The following is a 20,278-nucleotide window of genomic DNA, read 5'->3' on the forward strand; positions in this document are numbered from 1 at the left end:
TAGGAAAAGGAGCGCTCACATTTCACTAAGCGCTTGTCCCAATTTGTCATTTCTGAAGAGAATTTTTTTTAAGAATAGCAGCACTGGTCAATGGCCCGTGGACACTTGATATATGAGAGAATTTGGGCAAAGGGTAATGCATTAATTCTAAATGATATTAGGATTATTTTCCCCTCGCAGGTCCGAGTTGGAGCAATCCAGTATAGTTCGATGCCTAAAGTTGAATTTTATCTAAATTCCTACTTTACAAAAGAAGAAGTAAAAGAACAACTGAAGAGAATTGTATTTAGGTAAAAGCTATCTTTTTTCAAAAGTATCTTGCTTGTAAGATCTTTGAGGATTGCATAAAAATGTTGCTTGAGCCCAAGCCCAAGCTGTTGTGTATGTCTCCTATTCTGAAGAGAAAATGCTATAATTTTCTACACTCTTGGCACTAAGTTTACGAGGGTTGGCTTAATTTAAGGAATCTTATGCAATCATACAGCATAGAATTGGCCCTTGATCTCAACTTATCCATACCAACACCTTGCGCCGCTATATGGTGAGGTCCCAGCCTTTGTACTCAATACTCCAATGAAGGCAAGCATGCCAAATGCCTTCTTCACTTGTAGCATTAAAATATTCCAAAGAAATTAAAAAATATTTCCATGGTCTTCACTGCAGTACCAATATGTATTGAAATTTCAGAGGTTTGGGGCAAGATGCAATTAACATGAGACAAAAATCCTCTGTAGACAGTCTATAACAGTGGTTTTCAAACTTTTTCTTTCCACTCACATATGTAACCCCTATGGCATCGGTGCCCTGTGATTAGTTAGGGATTGTTTAAGATGGTATATGAGTGGGAAGGGAAGGTTGAGAATCACTGCTCTAGACCCAATTGTTACTGAAATATTTTGCTTGAGAAAAATTGTCATTGGCCCATTTCCCTTTGGAGTTATGAAACCATGCACATAACGAGTCAATTAAGGACGATTAAAACAGTGGTTTTCAAACTTTCCACTTGCATACCATTTTAAATAATTCCTTACTAATCACGGAGCACTTATGGCTGAAGGATTGTTTAAGGTGGTATGTGAGTGGAAAGAAAAAGTTTAAAAACCATTGGTCTCTAATCTCAGGCATACAAAGGTTTGAAAGTCCAGGGTAGAAATGTGTACATTTCTGACCACACTGAAGTATTTGTGATTAAAGCTCAAGTCTTTGTGTCAGTGGTGATGCTTTTCTGTGCTTGCTTGGAGTTTGGGACAAGCAGTACCAGAGGACACTTAAGTTTTTTTGCTGAAGCATTTTGCTGCTCTTTTGGAGAAATGCAGTCCAATCCTTTGGTCTACAGAGCTCAGTTGGTGCTGATTTGTGTACAGAGCTTTTCACATTATCCAGATTGCGCCACATGTCCACGTATCCTCTCAATCGAGAGACAACATGCCCATGATTTAGTACTTGGATTAGGCACAATGCTTTCATTGACCAGCATTTCTGATGTTATCTTTTTAACTGTAACATCTTCAAAAATCATAAATGAATCATCTTAACAAAGGCACAATATTAAACAAACAAAAAAATCGTTGTGAGAACAACATCCAGGCATTCTGGTCAAAATATTGAAAATTAGACTCTGTGGCCAGATCCAAACCATGGGTATGCTGGCTCTCATTGATATGATCCGTAGACAAGAGCTGTAATCTGGCTTTCAATTAAGAAAATGTGAATATGTGCATAATGGAGCTAGCCATGCAGTCAGATAATATAAAAGAGCAATCATTAAAAATCGCCAATATTGTTGTTTCAAGTGTTATTTTTGGTGGTGACATGGGGAAGAGGAAGGATATGAAACTTGGCTGCTATCTAATTACTTTGTAACAATCTGTAGGTGATGAGAAGCAAGGATTATTATAGAATACATGTTCTTTAAATGTGTAAAATTTAAAGTTCATTTATTATCATCTGATTGTACATGTGCAACCTGATGAAACAGTATTTCTCCAGACCACAATGTGGATACATGCACAATATAAAAAGCAAACAAAACAAACTTTTAAAAATTTTTTTTATTTTTCACACTATGAACCATACTAACCACAAAAATACACAAACGTTTCCCTCTTGAATATACAAAGTCATTTTCTCCTTTTTCCCTGCCCCCTCTTACCCCCCCCCCCACCCACTCAAAAGTTCAACCTATATGATACATTAAACCCACTAAACAATGTCATCACACAATGGAAATAAACAAGAAATTTGTGTCTTCTACTTTTACTTACTGGGTCAGTTCATTTCGTCTTCTTCTCCTTCTGTTATTTTAGGTGGTGGAGGTCCGCGGTAGGACTTCTCTGTTGTGTTCCATGTACGGTTCCCAAATTTTTTCGAATACTGTAATGTTATTTCTTGTATGTTATTTTTTCCAATGGAATGCATTTCTTCATTTCTATGTACCATTGCTGTATTCTCAGGCTATCTTTTTTTGCTGCAGCTAAGGCTATCATAATAAATCTTTTTGTGCTCCATCCAAATCGAGTCCAAGTTCTTTACTTCTTGTATTACTTAGAAGAAAGATCTCTGGATTTTTTGGTATGTTGCTTTTTGTGATCTTATTTAATACCTGGTTTAGATCTTCCCAAAATGTTTCCACTTTCTCACATGCCCAAATTGCATGTACTTTTGTTCCTGTTTCCTTCTTACAGCGAAAACATCTGTCTGATACTGTTGGGACCTATTTATTTAACTTTTGGGGCGTGGTGTATAGCCTGTGTAACCAATTATATTGTATCATGTGTAACCTCGTGTTTATTGTATTTCCCATAGTTCCAGAGCTTAGCTTTTCTCATGTTTCATTCTTTGTTTAGATCTTGTTCCCATTTTTTGGGTTTACAGCTTGTTTCCTCGTTCTCTTTCGCAGTTTGATGTACATGTTTGTTATAAATCTTTTAATTATCATTGTGTCTGTAATCACATATTCAAAATGCTTCCTTATGGTAACCTCAGTCTGCTTCCCAATTTGTCCTTCAAGTAGGTTTTCAGTTGGTGGTATGCAAACATTGTACCATGAGTTATACCATATTTGTCCTTCATTTGTTCAAAAGATAATAATTTATTTCCCGAAAAACAATTTTCTATTCTTTTGATCCCTTTTCTCCCCCATTTTCTAAAGGAAATGTTATCTATTGTGAAAGGGATTAGTTGATTTTGCATCAATATTAATTTTCTAGTTGGTAATTTCTTTTATTCCTTTCTACGTGAATCTTCTTCCAATTGTTGAGCAGATGGTACAGTACTGGTGAATTTCTATGTTGCACCAGCTTTTCATCCCACTTATATAGTATATGTCCAGGTACCTTCTCCCCTATTTTATCTAGCTCTAATCTGTTCCAATCTGTATTTTCCCTTGTTTGATAAAAATCTGATAGCTATCTTAATTGTGCTGCTCTATAATAATTCTTAGTTTGGTAGCTGTAAGCCCCTTTATTTGTATCATTCTGTTAATTTATCTAGCGCTATCCTCGGTTTTCCCCCCTTTCCATAAGAATTTCTTTATTATTTTCTTTAGCTCCTTGAAGAATTTCTCTGTTAGGTGAATTGGTAACGATTGAAATAGGTATTGTATCCTTGGGAAGAAATTCATTTTAAAGCAATTTACCCTTCCTATCAGTGTTAGTGGTAAATCTTTCCAATGTTCTCAATCGTCTAGTAATTTCTTCATTAATGGCTGATAATTTAATTTGTATAGATGGCCTAGATTATTATCTAGTTGTATACCTGGGTATTGAATTGCTTGTGTTTGCCATCTAAATGGTGATTCTTTCTTAAATTTTGTGAAATCCGCATTATTCATTGGCATTGCTTCACTTTTATTTGCGTTGATCTTGTACCCCGATACTTCTCCATATTCCTTCAATTTCTTTTTTTTTTTTCAATTTTTTTATTTTTCACACCATAAATCACATTAGCCATGATATACACTATTTCTTTTTCACACATATACAGTGACTTTTTCTCCCCCCCCCTTTCCTCCCAAACCACCCCCCCACCCCCCCCTCTCATCCATTTTAGGTATACAATCTAGGTTGCATTAAGCCAGTCAGACAATGTTGTCATTCAACAAAATTACACCAGAAATTCTACTGAGTCCATTCTTTTCTTTCCTTCTCCTTCCATCAACTTAGGTAATGTTTGTCCCCGGTAGGTTTTCGCTATTGTATTTAATGTAAGGCTCCTATACTTGTTCGAATATTTCAATATTATTTCTTAACCAATATGTTATTTTTTCTAATGGAATACATTTATTCATTTAAATTTGGTAGTTTCTTCCTTTTAATTTGGTTATGTATTCCATTAATATTTAAAGTCATATAGTTCAGCGTAGCCCTTTTATATTTTGTTTATCTTCTCTTTCCGTTTTTCCATCATTACCTTTCCTCCTTTTCCATTTCTGTTTTCTTATTTTCAACTCTTTATAAGACAACATTCCTACAACATCCAACATTTTCCTTATTCTCCTATTTCTATCTTATTTATCCCCAATCTCCCCTTCCCCTCCTGAGTTGTCCTTTATCCCTTGTCGGACAACCACATCTCCCCTCTCCATTTGGATTTGCGAATCCACTCGCAAGCGTCAACTGATTTTGCAGTGACCGCTATTTCCCCCCACCCCGCCTCCCCCAGAAAAGATTTCACTTTTCATATGTCACAAAGGTCCCTCTTTTAATTCCCTCCTTATTCTCTCTATTCCATTACCTTCCCTTATTAATTCTTGTCTATACTATCTATATTTTCCTCTAAGTACAGATACATTCATGTATGCTCATTGTCTCTATTCACTCTTATACCTCTTTACCTGCATACATATCAATCGTGATCATTTTTACTCTCATTACCCGTCTTCATCCCTCAGTCTATTTTTGTCTTTACCCACATACATATCAGTCGTGATCATTTTAACTCTCATTACCCGTCTTCCTCCCTCAGTCTATTTTTGTAATTGTTCTGCAAATTTTCGTGCTTCTTCTGGATCCGAGAATAGTCTGTTTTGTTGTCCTGGAATAAATATTTTCAATACCGCTGGATGCTTTAGTATAAATTTATACCCTTTCTTCCATAAAATCGCCTTTGCTGTATTGAACTCTTTTCTCTTCTTTAGGAGTTCAAAACTTATATCTGGATAAATGAAGATTTTTTGCCCTTTATACTCCAGTGGTTTGTTGCCCTCTCTTACTTTTTCCATTGTCTTCTCCAGTACCTTTTCTCTTGTAGTATATCTTAGGAATTTTACTACAATAGATCTTGGTTTTTGTTGTGGTTGTGGTTTAGAGGCCAATACTCTATGTGCCCTTTCTATTTCCATTTCATGCTGTAGTTCTGGACATCCTAGGGTCTTAGGGATCCACTCTTTTATAAACTCCCTCATATTCTTGCCTTCTTCATCTTCCTTAAGGCCCACTATCTTTATGTTATTTCTTCTGTTATGGTTTTCCATTGTATCTATTTTTTGAGCTAGTAGTTTTTGTGTCTCTTTAGTTTTTTTATTAGATTTCTCCAATTTCTTTTTTAAGTCTTCTACCTCCATTTCTGCTGCTACTGCCCGCTCTTCCATCTTGTCCATTTTTTTTCCCATTTCTGTTAAGGTCATCTCCATTTTAATTATTTTCTCTTCTGTGTTGTTTATTCTTTTTCTTAAATCCTTAAATTCCTGTGTTTGCCATTCTTTAAATGACTCCATGTATCCTTTAATAAGAGCAAGTATATCCTTTACCTTGCCTATCTTTTCGTCTTCTATTTCACCATACTCTTCCTCTTCTTCTTCCTCTGGGTTGGCCATCTGTTGTTTCTTTGGTGCCCTTTCCTCCTCTTCTTTCTTGTTTCTATTGTCTTCTGTGGTCTCTTCTTGCTGCAGGTGTTCTGCAGCTGTCGTTGCCGGCTGTGGAGATCGACTCCCCAGCTGGTCCCCCCTCCCGTTGGTGTGTTTTTTTTCATTCGCATCGCGCATGCGCGAAGTTTCGCGCATGCGCGGTTGCGCACTTTTGCTCTGCTCTGCGAGCCATTTTTGTAGTCCATTATTTACCGACCTGAGGGAGCGGGTTTCTCTCTCCGCAGCGGGCCTCTTCGGACAGGTAAGGCCTTCACCTTTTTCCTCCTTTGTCTTCTCTTCCTCTCTTCTTACCGTTGCTTTCGACTTTTCTTTTTTTGTCGCCATCTTCTTTCCACCTTTATACTCACTTTTCTGTAACTTTTATTTCTGTGCCTTTGTGTTTTCTCTTGTTTTTCCCGACTTTTCTGGAGAGGGCTGGAGTTCACCGTCCGGCCACTACTCCATCACGTGACTCCCCATATTCCTTCAATTTCTTATGTAATTCTTTTATTGATAATTCTGGTTCTGTTAAGTATACGATGACATCATCTGCAAATAGACTGATTTTGTATTCCTTTTTTATTTTTATCCCTCTTATTTTATTTTCTGTTCTTATCAGTTCTGCCAGTGGTTCTATAGCTAACGCGAACAGTGAGGGAGATAGTGGACATCCCTGCCTAGTTGATCTGCTTAATTTAAATTGGCTTGATATATATCCATTTACTGTCACCTTCGCCAATGGTCCCTTATATAATGCTTTAATCCAATTAATATATTTCTCTGGTAGGTTGAACATCTGTAGTACTTTGAATAAATAATTCCATTCTACTCTGTCAAAGGCTTTCTCTGCGTCTAAGGCAACTGCCACTGTTGGCGTCGTGTTTCCTTGTACTGCATGGATTAAGTTAATGAACTTGGATATTGTCCGTTGTTCGTCTTTTCTTAATAAATCCAGTTTGATCTAGTTTTACTATTTTTGGTACACAGTCGGCCAATCTGTTTACTAATAGTTTAGTTATTATCTTATAATCTGTGTTGAGAGGAGATATTGGTCTATACGATGCTGGTGTTGGTGGATCTTTCCCCATCTTTGGTATTACTGTAATTATTGCTATTTTGCATGAATCTGACATGTTTTGTGTTTCTTCAATCTGGTTCATTACTTCCAGGAGAGGAGGAATTAATAAGTCTTTAAATGTTTTATAGAATTCCATTGGGAGTCCATCCTCTCCTGGCGTTATATTGTTTGGTTGTTTTTTAAAATATCCTGTAATTCCTCTATTTCAAATTATTTTATTAATTTATTTTGCGTTCTTTTAGTTCTGTCTTAAGCTGCCAAGCTAGTATTTTGTGCGTTTTTTCTCCTATCTCATAATACTTCTGTTTTGTCTTCATTATGTTCTTCTCCACCTTGTATGTTTGTAGTGTTTCATATTTTATTTATTTGTCCGCCAATTCTCTTTTTTGTTTTATCTTCCCTTATTGCTAATTCTTTTTCTGTACTTGCTATTTCCATTTCCAGCTGTTCCCGATTGTAGTCCTTCTTCATCTTAGTTACATAACTTATTATCTGCCCTCTGAAGGCTTTCATTGCATTCCATAGTATAAATTTATCTTTCACTTATTCCGTATTTATTTCAAAGTACATTTTAATTTGTCGCTCAATGATTCTCTAAAATCCTTTCTTTTAAGTAGCATGGAGTTTAATCTCCATCTATACGTTCTCGGTGGGATGTCCTTCAGCTCTATTGCTAATAACAGGGGTGAGTGATCCATTAACAATCTAGCTTTATATTCCATTTTCTTAACTCTCCCTTGGATGTCAACAGGAACAGGTCTATCCTTGAGTATGTTTTATGTCTACCTGAATAATATGAGTATTCCTTCTCCTTTGGGTGTTGTCGTCTCCATATATCCAAAAGTTGCATTTCCTGCATTGATTTAACCATAAATTTGGTTACTTTGTTCTTTCTGCTAGTCTTTTTTCCAGTTTTATCCATCTATGAGTCCAAATTAAGGTTAAAGTCCCCTCCTAAGAGGATATTCCCCTGCGTATCTGCAATCTTCAAAAAGATATCTTGCATAAATTTTTGATCCTCTTCATTAGGTGCATCTACATTGAGCAAATTCCAAAATTCTGAATATATCTGACACTTTATCATTACATAGCTCCCTGCTGGATCTATTATTTCCTCCTCTATTTTCATTGGTACATTTTTATTGATTAATATAGCTACTCCTCTGGCTTTTGAATTATATGATGCTGCCGTTACGTGTCCTACCCAGTCTTTCCTTAATTTCTTGTGTTCCACTTCCGTTAGATGCGTTTCCTGCACAAATGCTATATCAATTTTTTATTTCTTCAGTAAATTTAACAGCCTCTTCCTTTTGATTTGGTTATGTATTCTGTTAATATTTATAGTCCTATAGTTCAACATGGCCATTTCATACTTTGCTTCCCTCTCATTTCCTCTTTCTCATCACCACCTTTCCTCCTTATCCATTTCTGTTTTATTTTTTTTGAACACATTGTAAGACAACACTTCTAAAACATAAAATATTTCCATTATTCCCACATCTAAAATTCCCTTAACCCCAAATGGTCCCCCCCCCCTCTGTGTTGCCCCTTGTCCCTTGCCGGGCAACCACAACTCCCCTCTTCATTTGGATTGCGAACCCACTCGCAAGTGTCAACTGATTTTGCAGTGACTGTTATTCTCTCCCACCCACCCCCCTCCAGAAAAGACTTTTATCATATATAACAAAGCTCACCCTCTTAATTCCCCCCTTACTTCCTTTCTTCCCTTCCTTCCCCTTCTTAGTTCTTGTACATTATTTTTCTTCTTTATGAAGTTTGTCGTCCTTCTTGTTCTTGTTACATCTCTTCATCTCTCCGTCTGTTTTGCAGGCGTTCTGCAAATTCTCGTGCTTTCTCCGGATCTGAGAACAGTCTCTTTTGCTGCCCCGGGATAACTATTTTAAGCACTGCTGGATATCTTAACTTAAATTTATAGCCTTTCTTCCATAGGATCGATTTTGCTGCATTAAACTCCTTCCTCTTCTTCAGGAGCTCAAAATTTATGTCTGGGTAGAAAAAATTTTTTTGACCTTTGTATTCCAGTGGCTTTTTGTCTACTCTCATTTTTTTCATTGCCTTCTCCAATATATTTTCTCTTGTCATATATCTCAGGAATTTTACTAGAATGGATCTTGGTTTTTGTTGTGGCTGTGGTTTCGGGGTTAATGTTCTGTGTGCCCTTTCTATTTCCATTCCTTCCTGTATTTCTGGCATTCCTAGGACCCTGGGGATCCATTCTTTTATAAATTCTTTCATATCTTTGCCTTCTTCATCTATCTTAAGGCCCACTATCTTTATATTGTTTCTCCTATTGTAGTTTTCCATTATATCCATCTTCTGAGCTAACAACTCCTGTGTTTCTTTAACTTTTTTATCAGATTCTTCCAATTTCCTTTTTAAGTCGTCCACTTCCATTTCTACGGCTGTTTCTCATTCTTCCACCTTGTCTACTCTTTTCCCTATTTCTGTCATGACCATCTCTAATCTACTCACTTTTTCTTCTGTACCTTTTATTCTTTTTATTTCATTAAATTCTCATGTCTACCATTCTTTTACTGCTTCCATATATTCTTCAAAAAATTTTCTATCTATGTACAGTCCATTCCCTTTATCTTCTATTTCTCTGTGCAGAGCTTGATGTTCTCCCTCCTCTTCCCCTGTGTCCACTCCAGGACCTTGTGTCTCTTCTGACTTGTTGGGGTGTTTATTTATGTTTGCTGGGTATTTTTTTTAAATGGTGTCTTGATGTTGGTCCTCTTCCTCTGGGCTGGTCATCTGCTGTGTCTGATTTCCTTTTTTCATTCTCCTCCCTCCCGTTCCTGTTATTTTCTTTATCTTCCCACTGGGAGCCCTGCTGTCGGGTCTTTCTCAGCTGGTCCCCCCTCCCGTGGGTGTTGTCTTTATCGTGCGCATGTGCGGTTGCGCACCTCTGTTTGGCTCAGTGAGCCATCTTGTAGTCCTGCGTTCGGTGGGTCGCGACCCTTCGGGGTTTCCACTGACCTCAGGGAGTGGGCTCCTCTTTCTACGGCGGATCCCTGCTTCTTCGTACAGGTAAGGCCTTCACCTTTCTCTTCCGGTGTCTTTCCTTCTTCTTCCCATTGTTTTTGGCTTTTCTTTCTTTGGTGCCATTTCCTCCACACCTTTTATTTTTTATTGTGGTTTGTGTGTCTATGGCTTTGCTTTTTCTTTACATTTTTCCTTCTTTTCTGGAAAGGGCTGGTATTCTCCTACCGGCCACTACTCCATCACGTGACTCCTCTCAACAACACAAACTTTTGAAGTAAATGTAAATTCAAATTTAATTGTGAATGAGGATTCTGATCTTATGGGTAATCTACAAGAGAGTTTTCCTTTTGTAAAGGAAGCTACCATTTCTCTGAGGCATATTGGAGAATTAGAATTCGTTAGTTGGAATTGAGTCTATGCAGCCTCCTTTAATTCCATTCCAATACTGGTTAACAATATTCTTTCTTTATCTGGCCTTTAAGAACAGAATTGTGACCGATTTCAAATGGGGAAGGATTTTATCTGGCACTTTAAAATTCTATTTGAAATATGTTTGTAACATTTTCTCATGAAGTAAAATAACAATTGAAAATTCCTGATGAACTTTGATTTTCATGAATACTCCACCAACATAGACAAATTTGTGTGGCTAATTGCATATTCGATGAAGTGAACGAATTGTGTTTCACTAACGCCAACTGTTTTCATGATTTCGATAAATGGAGAACTAAGTAGAATGAGAATATTCATGTGTTATTGACCATCAGTTGAATTGATTGCATTTGCTTTATTAACTCAGAGGTGGGAGTACACAGACTGCCATGGCTTTGAAATACGCTCTTCAGAAGGGTTTTATGGATGTAAGAAATGAATCCGTTCCTCGAATTCTTATTGTTCTTACTGATGGGAAATCTCAGAGGAATGTGACACGAGTAGCGCAACAAGTGAAAGAAACTGGAATAACTGTATTTGCTGTTGGAGTCAAGTTTCCGAGGTAAGGAGATTTCTTGCAAGGATTGGCAGAAAAGATTCTCCATCAATTTCCAAAGAAGGTTTGTGCCTTAGAATGTGATGCCACAATAATGTAGCATTTTTTTAAAAATAGAATTTTGACAGATTTTAAAAATTATTGCTACGATGTGTTCACTTTATTTTAAAAATAAACTTTTGCTTGTATCTTTTTGAAAAAAGCGCATGCTGCCATTCCTGGAGGAATAGTGGGCATTCTCGCTGCTTCTCAGATGGGAAAATAGGTGAATGGCTGTGTTGAATCCGCAGCCATCAAAGATTAAAATGCTCCAGTCTGGATTCGGAAGCCGGTAACTTTTCCCTGAGAGATCCTTTCACTTTTTGCAGCATTAGTGCACTTGGAAATTAGGAAGTCGGGTTTCAGGTCCAGCTGAGTTCCTCAAACATTTCTGTTTTGGCTTCATTGGTTTTCATTTTCAAGGGAAGAACTACTGAATTGTTTGATATCTAAACCATGAGTGAGGTTTATGTTGGTGTTTTCCACAGTGTACACCTGGAGGCAAGTAGATATTTCTGCTCTAATGCCTATCACATCAGTCACCTCTGTTGAAAGTAGTTTCTAATTCTAGCATCAGCAGTTTTTGATTTTCATAATCTGCTCCTTTGATGCACATTTCAAAGATTCTATTATTTTACTCAAATAATCCAGTTTGCTCAATATTCTCTCCGGCAAGTTGTTTCTTTTCCAAAATAAGTCTATTTAACATTTTTACAGTGTCTTATTAGTGAATGGAATTTTGTGCAAATATATAGATTTTCTGTTATGCCCAACAATCATTAAACCAGCATGAGTTGATTTCCATGATGGTTCGTGCTCTCTTCACAGATGGGAGGAGTTGAAGTTGCTAGCTAGTGAACCTACAGATCGCCATGTGCTGTTTGCAGAGCACTTTGATGATGCTGTTAATGGTCTCTACACGACATTGACCAGCTCTGATGTCTGTTCTGCCATTCCACCAGGTAATAAATATCCATTTTAACAAGTGTCTTGTATCTGGGTTGAATAATTCTATAACATTTTAAGCAGCAAATGTGATCGATGTTCAACATGTCATTTCTCTGACTTACTTTGGAATACTGTTAAAATTATTAAAGTATTCTGGTTTTTGTGTAGCCAATCAATTTAAGAAGTCGTACTTAAATTCGATGCATTACAAAGCAATTTCATCTTTTTCAAGTACAGTTTTATCAATTAAAAAAATGTTCCATTATTTATTGTGCAATAAAGGATCTTTACTATTTACAGTTTCAACAGGACAACTGTGTACATTCTAATTAACTTCTAATCTATATTGGAGCATACTTTTTTTTAAATGCCACATTTTGTGAGGAAAGCAACAGTAAATTAAATCTCCTTGAAGTTTTCACCTGATCGTTCTGGAACGTGTCTTGGATTGAGTCTTAATCTGACCAGTTAGGTTTTCTGTCTGAAGATAAATTTAAGAGCAGCCCTTCACTGTTTGTAAAATCTCAGCATATTTTTAGAGAGGGTATACGGAAATAGAAGAAATGGGCTTGACTTCTGTGGGTCTGCAAAAGAGCAGAGATGCTCCTCATGGCCTTATCAAAATCTTCTCACCCACTGGTGGGTTTCTACACCTTAAAAAGGAACACATTTTTGTACAAAAGATCTTCAGATATAATTAAGTATGATTAAAATTTTACACTGTGCTTCCTTTCAGCTTGTAAACTGGAATCCCATGTCTGCCAACGTAAAACACTGGAAACAGTGAAGGAATTTAAAGGGAATTTCATGTGCTGGAAGGGATCATATGGATATGCAGGTTCTTTCTCAACACTGTGTCCTTATTACAGGTTAGTTCCTTTGTTCCGAAACTTTACCACGACAAAAAGATGACTGCTGAGAAGTAGTATTGCCACCTGATTGTTTATTTTTATGAAGTAGTCCACTTGCTGTTGCTTTGATTAGAAAAAGGACAATGACTTGGGAAATTGATGGATAATGAATTGGTGCTGAACTAGCAACACTGGACAACAAATGTTTTCAAAAGTTTTGCTTCCTTGAAAAAAAACAGGGAATATGATAGCTGAACGCAAAGATAATTTCAGATTTGGTGTATCCTGGAGGAAGTTGGAGAAACATTAAATTCACTTTTGTTGAATTTATCATATTCAATCACATAATGATGTTGACACATTGCATTAGTTCAATTGACCTAAAATATTTTCCACTAACTTTGTACTCAGCATCTGATGCCTCTTGTATCAGTGTCCAACGATAGTTGGCGAGGATTGATGAATTCCAATTGCCCTGATAATGCTTTTCCATGGTTGCAATGTTCTGGTGAAACCTTGTACTATATTTATCACTGACTGCACCAAGATCAGCAGGGAAGAAGTCTGAGTACAAATGCAGAAAATGAATTTTCAGTGATGTGTTGCACCTCATGGTTCTGTATGTTTGAAGTAGACTTGAAATATGGCAGGAAATTACATAAATAGGTACATGATAGGAATGCTTTAATGTTGTCTTTGTGTTCAACACCCTAAGATCCATAAAATACCCTGAAAAGTGGTCAGGAAGCAAAATCTTCATTATCCAGTGCAATCAAATGTCAAGCTGGATAATTCATGGCTATTATGGCAGACACTCTAAAATGTTGAAGGAAGTCTGAGATAACAAACTCTCATTATCCTCTCACAGTCCTCTTTAGGTATGAAGATTGTGGTAGGTCTTGGAAGTAAGGCAGTGTAACAAGTTGAGAGAGCAGAATAAACTATCACTGAATTTATTGACCCAATATCAGCTATGAGAAAACTCACTGAATCTATAATTCACATCAATTAGTGAGTTATTGGAAGTGCATGGGAAAATTGTGACTTGTTGCGATCATTTCTATTTGATCATGTTTTTGGAGAAGTGACGGTGTAAATGCAGTTTTAAAAGACATTAAGTAATCACATTGAAGACTTTTACAAGTCTTTGGAGGAAAAAGATCATTTGGTCCATACTGATTCATTGATCAGAGCAATACTACATTTACCTATGCCCTCACTACCCTGCTAAGGAATAGCATAACATTTTCTTTTGTTGCAAAATCAACTCTTATGAATGTATTTAAAAAATGATCAGTGAAACAGTTAATTACTTTTGGAGAAGATCCAAAATAGAAAATGGGGGCTAACTTTGAGATGTGCATGGATATATTTTGATAATCGCTGACAAAAATTATTTTCTTGTAGTTGGAAGCGGGTTTATAAGACACATTTTGCTCGATGTTACAGAACTACATGCCCAGGTATTTATTTCTTGGCTATACCTTCTCCCATATGATGGGCAAATGGTCAGTTTTGTGTTTGTGGAATGGTTTCCTTGATAAATTTATATGTGACATGAATAATATCCATAGTAAACATGTTATTAAGTTCTATTACTTACATAAAACTGTTTTATAAGGTTGAGAATATTATTTTAATCTGTCTGTGAATAATTTCTATTAGAGCCTGAAATCTAATCAGAGTACATAAACACAAAGTTGAAATAAAACACAAGTTTGCACCTCAATCATCTTGGGTTCATAAATTAGAATTCATGAGCCACATCCATCCATTGGATCTTTTGCCTTGCACTGGGTAAATTGAATAATTCACCAATTCATAAGAACTGTGGGTTTGTGCCATGTAAATCACAAAGCATAATTGCTATGTTTTATTCTTCAGGCTGCTTGTTCCAATCAACTTAAACTACTAACTTTCTAAATGAGATTATTAAGAATAAGACTTTTGGATAGACGCGTGGAGCTGAGAAAAGTGGAGGGTTATTCAGTCGGGAAATTCTAGGCATTTCTTAAAGTTGATTATTGGGTCGGCACAACACCGTGGGCCAAAGTGTGCTGTAGATTTCTGTTTTAATAGTTTTGAAGTTATTTTCATAAAATAATTGTGGGATATATTTCTGTTCACAAGAACATTGTCTATACATTTCATGAAGTTTTGTTTTAAATTCAAGAAATATAAATGTTAACTGCCAAAAAAATTCCAATTATTACAACCCAATTTTGCTCTCTTCATTCGCCTTGCTATTTTTCATATGCATCTTTATTTATAATGAACATTACAGTTATTCACACAGGATGTTTATCAATCATTTACAATGGACAAGGTATTTTGGTATCTATGAACATCCTAACAATATCTTGTGTAAAAACCATTACAGATCCATGCGATTCACAACCTTGTCAGTATGGAGGCACGTGCATCTCAGAGAACTTTGAAAGGTATCATTGTGTCTGCCCAGCAGCATTTGGAGAAGATTTTAACTGTGGTAAATTCATCTTGCATTGATTTTTATATTTTTTTTTTCTTGTGTGTAAAGTTGTTCGGCTGCATTCTCTGCTTCATTAATCCATTCCTTGTTCGGCCCAGATGATACAAATCTGGCTCAATGGAACTGCACCTCGCAGATTTTGGAGACTAACAAGAGACTGCAAATGCTCGAATGTGTCACAACAACTGATCTTCTGGAGAAACTCAGTGGGTTGAGGAGCATCAGTGGGAGAAAAAGAAAGATCAACATTTCAGGCTGGAGCCTGGAGAATTATTTTTTGCCCACTGTTGCTGCTCGACTTCACCCCCCCACCGAGTTCTTTCAGCAGATTGGTCATTGCACTTAGAGTGTTTTTGAATTTTTTAAAAAATTAAAGTATAATAAAATCTACAGATGCCAGAAATTTGAAATAAAAACTGAAAATGCAGTGTTGCTTTGTACAGTATAATTCTACGATGTAAGATGGCAGGCACAAATGGCTCACGTACAAGTAAAAGGAAAGAGCAAGGTCTCTGAAGTTGGGCAACTCAATGTTGGTATCTCCCACTCCCCCTCTGACCTTTCAGTTTGTGGCTTCTTGCACTGTAACAACACAAGCTCAAGAATCCGTACCTTATCTTCCATCTGGACGAGTTTGAGCATCGATAGATTTGGACTCCACGGAATTCTCAAACTTCAAGCATCTCGCTCCTTTTTGTTTGTCTCCGATGTCACCATTTTTGCCTGCCATAGTTTACCCTTTTTGTATAGCCAGACTACACAACATTAGCAGCACATTGTTACATGCAAGGAAGCTTCATCTGATTGTAACTGTTCCTGAAATGCAGCATTATTTCACCTTGACAGAGAAATTCTCTTGGTTCCAACCATTGCCTTCCCCCACCTTCTTTGCCATCTAGTTTAATTTATTTCTCTCTTTCCCAAGTCTGGTGAAGGATGCTGGACTTGAAATGTTGACTGCCTGTTTGATGCATTGAGTTTTTCTAGCATGTTCTGTTTTTAGTTTTATTTTGTACTTAAATCCAAATATGTGGGAGAATGGCTCCCAACTTGTAATGGCTTCAATGATGTTATACTTGAAGGAATCCGCACCTGACTGATTCATTAAAAAGCCTGAAATACTAAGCAATCCCGGGCAGCATCAATGGAGAAAGAAACAAGGTTAAAGTTTTGGCTTGAAGCTTTTACTCTGCATGTCTGATTGATAATAAAAGCAATCTCAGGCGTTTGATCAATTATTACGTGAAATTACATTTTAAACTTGCAAATCCTCACTCAGGCACAGTGGTGCAGTTCTTGGAAACTGTTGGTCACCAGCCACAAAACCAATTATTATATTATCACCAAATTGATACACCACAATTGTCCAAATTATAATTTCCATTTATATTAGGGGTCTCCAAAGTGGTCAATATCAACCCCTAGGGGTCGATAAATGCCAGGGGTCAATAACTAAGTGGGGGAGGGGTCAATTTAATATAGTGGCTATGACAGTGTCAGCCATGCTTTTGTGAGAGTGGAGCTTGGTAGGCAGCCACCATCTTTTATTTGGCTGTATACTGTAGTCGAGAGGGAATTGGAGGACTGAAAGATGTAAGCTACATTCTGTGTCGCCATCACCCCTGTTCAGCGCAGCCACCATTTCCCTCTTTCCCCCCCCTCCCCCCCACCCCGTGTCCAGCGCTGGGATTCAATGCCTGGGGGGATGATGAGGGACCACGTAGTCCCTGAAGGGGTCAACAGTCTAAAAAGCTTGATTTATACTGTGTATCAATCCTGCCTGAATCACCATTAAATACTAGCAATGGATGATGACCTGAAACTATCCCTGTTGTATATAATTAAGTCACAGTCCATTATAGTGTGGGAAAAAATACTTAGCTTGGTAGAATCTTCATCTGAGTAGAAATTTTCTAAGCTAATGTTTTTCATTGCACCTTTATATCCACTAATCTGAAAAATACTGATTTATGACATGTATCTGATTAACCATCCCCTCCCTGTCTAATCAGTTTGTGGATTGGTATCCAACAAGACTCTGGCATCAGATCACACATTACTGGCAGACTTGTAGGCAATTTTTTAGTATAGTTACAGAAGTTGTCAGTTTGATGTCCCGTTCCTTGAGGGAAGGAAGCTTTCTTTTAAAACAAATGTTTATGATCCTTTCAGCTTCAAGCCCTTGATTTACTCATGTTTTTGGTACTTGAAACATTTTTTAACCTTGCTTTACTGGCTGACTGTTGCACAGCATTAGTGGAGTAATGGTAAGGCTACAGGCCAGTCAAAGATCTAATACTGAAGCTAGATCAATTTGATGTTGTAGTCCAATTAAACTTTCATTTTTCAGCATCTAAATTAATGAAAAGGTCAAGAAGCAGGGAAATTCAACCCCCCAGTATGTTTTGAATGGTGGGAGGAAACCAAAACACCCAGAGGAAACCCATGCGGAAATGGGGAGAACATACAAACTTACAGCACTGGATTCGAACCCTGGTCCAGATCGTTGGCACTGTAACAGCACTGCGTAAACCAGTATGCTAATCGTGCAGCATTCTTCATTTCATTAAAAGAATAAAATGAATTTTTCAATATAAACTTAAAATATAAGACCACTAAGCAAACATATATTTCAAACTTAATCCAAATACATGTGGTAATTAAATGAAAAGAAAGTAAATTAAAAAAAAAGAAAAACCTATTAATCCCAACCCCCTACAAACTCAAAAGAAAGAAAAGAATTGGAACAAGAGAACCACAACAGGAGTATTTCACTTTCCAATACCTTTAAGTGTGTGTGTGTGTGTAGAGAGAGAGATGTGTATATATGTGTGCATGGAGACCTTAGAGAAAGGGAATATTTTAGATTCATTTAGATTTTAATACCAGCACTTAGTAAATATGGGCACCATAACTTGTTTGTTAAATTATAAATAATTTCCTCAGGTAGATTACAACTCCAAACTTCCATATGCCATCTATCCATTCCCAAATCATTATCAGACTTCCAAGTTATAGCAATACATTTTCTTGCTATTGCCAATGAAGATATCAAATCGAGATTGAACACATGCATTTTTAGGACAATTGTGCTTTTAGATTTTTAGTTAATTACTTGTTTGAGTTCCCCCCCCCCCCCCCCCCCCCCGAGCAGTATTATTGATTATAGTGTTATTGTTATTGACCTTGCTAATTCAGAGATGAGAAATGGCTTGCATAAACATAATTAAAATTGAAATAAAGATGGCATAAATATTAAAATTGTATCCTTCATATTGTAACAGACAAAAACACACACTTTTGTGCAAGATAAACACCAGAAAACAGCGGAAAACGTGTTTTTAAAAAAAATGATAAAATGATGTAATGTGAAGGTGGGGGTTATTTCTACCCCTTACCTATTTTAAGTTGTATAACTATAGACTTTGGAAGACTACACAAAAGAGTCTGGAAAAACAACCAACTGAAAAACCTCACAAAGATAAGCGTATACAGAGCCGTTGTCATACCCACACTCCTGTTCGGCTCCGAATCATGGGTCCTCTACCGGCACCACCTACGGCTCCTAGAACGCTTCCACCAGCGTTGTCTTCGCTCCATCCTCAACATCCATTGGAGCGCTTACATCCCTAACGTCGAAGTACTCGAGATGGCAGAGGTCGACAGCATTGAGTCCACGCTGCTGAAGATCCAGCTGCGCTGGATGGGTCACGTCTCCAGAATGGAGGACCATCGCCTTCCCAAGATCGTGTTATATGGCGAGCTCTCCACTGGCCACCGTGACAGAGGTGCACCAAAGAAAAGGTACAAGGACTGCCTAAAGAAATCTCTTGGTGCCTGCCACATTGACCACCGCCAGTGGACTGATAACGCCTCAAACCGTGCATCTTGGCGCCTCACAGTTTGGCGGGCAGCAACCTCCTTTGAAGAAGACCGCAGAGCCCACCTCACTGACAAAAGGCAAAGGAGGAAAAACCCAACACCCAACCCCAACCAACCAATTTTCCCCTGCAACCGCTGCAATCGTGTCTGCCTGTCCCGCATCGGACTTGTCAGCCACAAACGAGCCTGCAGCTGACGTGGACTTTTTACCCCCTCCATAAATCTTCGTCCGCGAAGCCAAGCCAAAGATAAAGAACTATAGAATTAAATCTCTCTATCTTTGGATTGAGAGCTAAAGGCTTCAGACAGTTGTCAGAAATTTCCCTCTCCTGATTTAGTCCTCCTCTCTTCCCATACATGAATTGACTATTACTTAAATAAAGAACTGTATGCTTTAAAGTGATATTTTGCTGTGTAGGTGTGTTCTAGTCTGCTGTAGCTTGGGCTGAATTCCGCAGTGAGACAGCTTTAGTTATAGCAATAATAAAGTTGATTACTATCCTTCCAGGCAGTTCTTAAAGAGACATGTATCTCCATATTGCACAACTGTGAGAACTTGCAGTACATGGATAGAGAACCCTGAGCAAAATTTAATTATATAATTTCAGCGTGGCTTTACACACAGAAATTCAAGAATGCTTTTCTGTTAATCTCCCTTTTGAAGTTCTCATGTTTTATGAAACTTTGACAACTAGGATAAACAAAATCATGAATATAAACAACAAAAAAAGCATGGAGCAATTGCTGAGTTGATTTGTTTTAAGAATTTATTTTTATTTCTCATCTATGAATATTAATAGTTATGCAATTTGAAACCAGCTAGCACCTGTCCTGAGTTATCCCAAACCATCTCGGTCTCATATTTGCTTGGTTCTGCTTATGAATTATGATCCTTTTTTAAAAAAAGGGGGCTAGTCATGGGCTGTCCGACTTTTCTTAAAGTGTCAATAAATTGCTTGATAGGCTCTATCAATAACCACAGAATCATGGACTACAGGAACGATAGGCTTTAATACACACATGACTTTGGCTGGCCCGGATCCAGGTACAGGACTGCTGGAAAGGGGGAGGCAACTCTACCTTTATGGCCAGGGCAAAAGGGGAGGAGACTTGAGGGATGAGTCATTGGTAGATGGGACAGCCTCATGTA

General features: G+C 37.4%; 1 protein-coding gene across 3 annotated transcripts in view; it reads left to right on the top strand.

Moving 5' to 3' along the window:
• The window catches only part of vwa2 (von Willebrand factor A domain containing 2), a 126,104-nt gene that overhangs the window by 83,320 nt on the left and 22,506 nt on the right, over nt 1-20,278 (top strand). For all 3 annotated transcript variants that reach the window (XM_069899992.1, XM_069899991.1, XM_069899993.1), the window contains exons 5-10: nt 181-290; nt 10,729-10,923; nt 11,785-11,918; nt 12,641-12,773; nt 14,163-14,218; nt 15,136-15,243. In XM_069899992.1, the coding sequence (XP_069756093.1) occupies nt 181-290; nt 10,729-10,923; nt 11,785-11,918; nt 12,641-12,773; nt 14,163-14,218; nt 15,136-15,243 (736 nt within the window). The remainder of the gene's footprint in view (nt 1-180; nt 291-10,728; nt 10,924-11,784; nt 11,919-12,640; nt 12,774-14,162; nt 14,219-15,135; nt 15,244-20,278) is intronic.

Source organism: Narcine bancroftii, chromosome 10 (assembly GCF_036971445.1).
Source record: "Narcine bancroftii isolate sNarBan1 chromosome 10, sNarBan1.hap1, whole genome shotgun sequence".
Taxonomy (NCBI): domain Eukaryota; kingdom Metazoa; phylum Chordata; class Chondrichthyes; order Torpediniformes; family Narcinidae; genus Narcine; species Narcine bancroftii.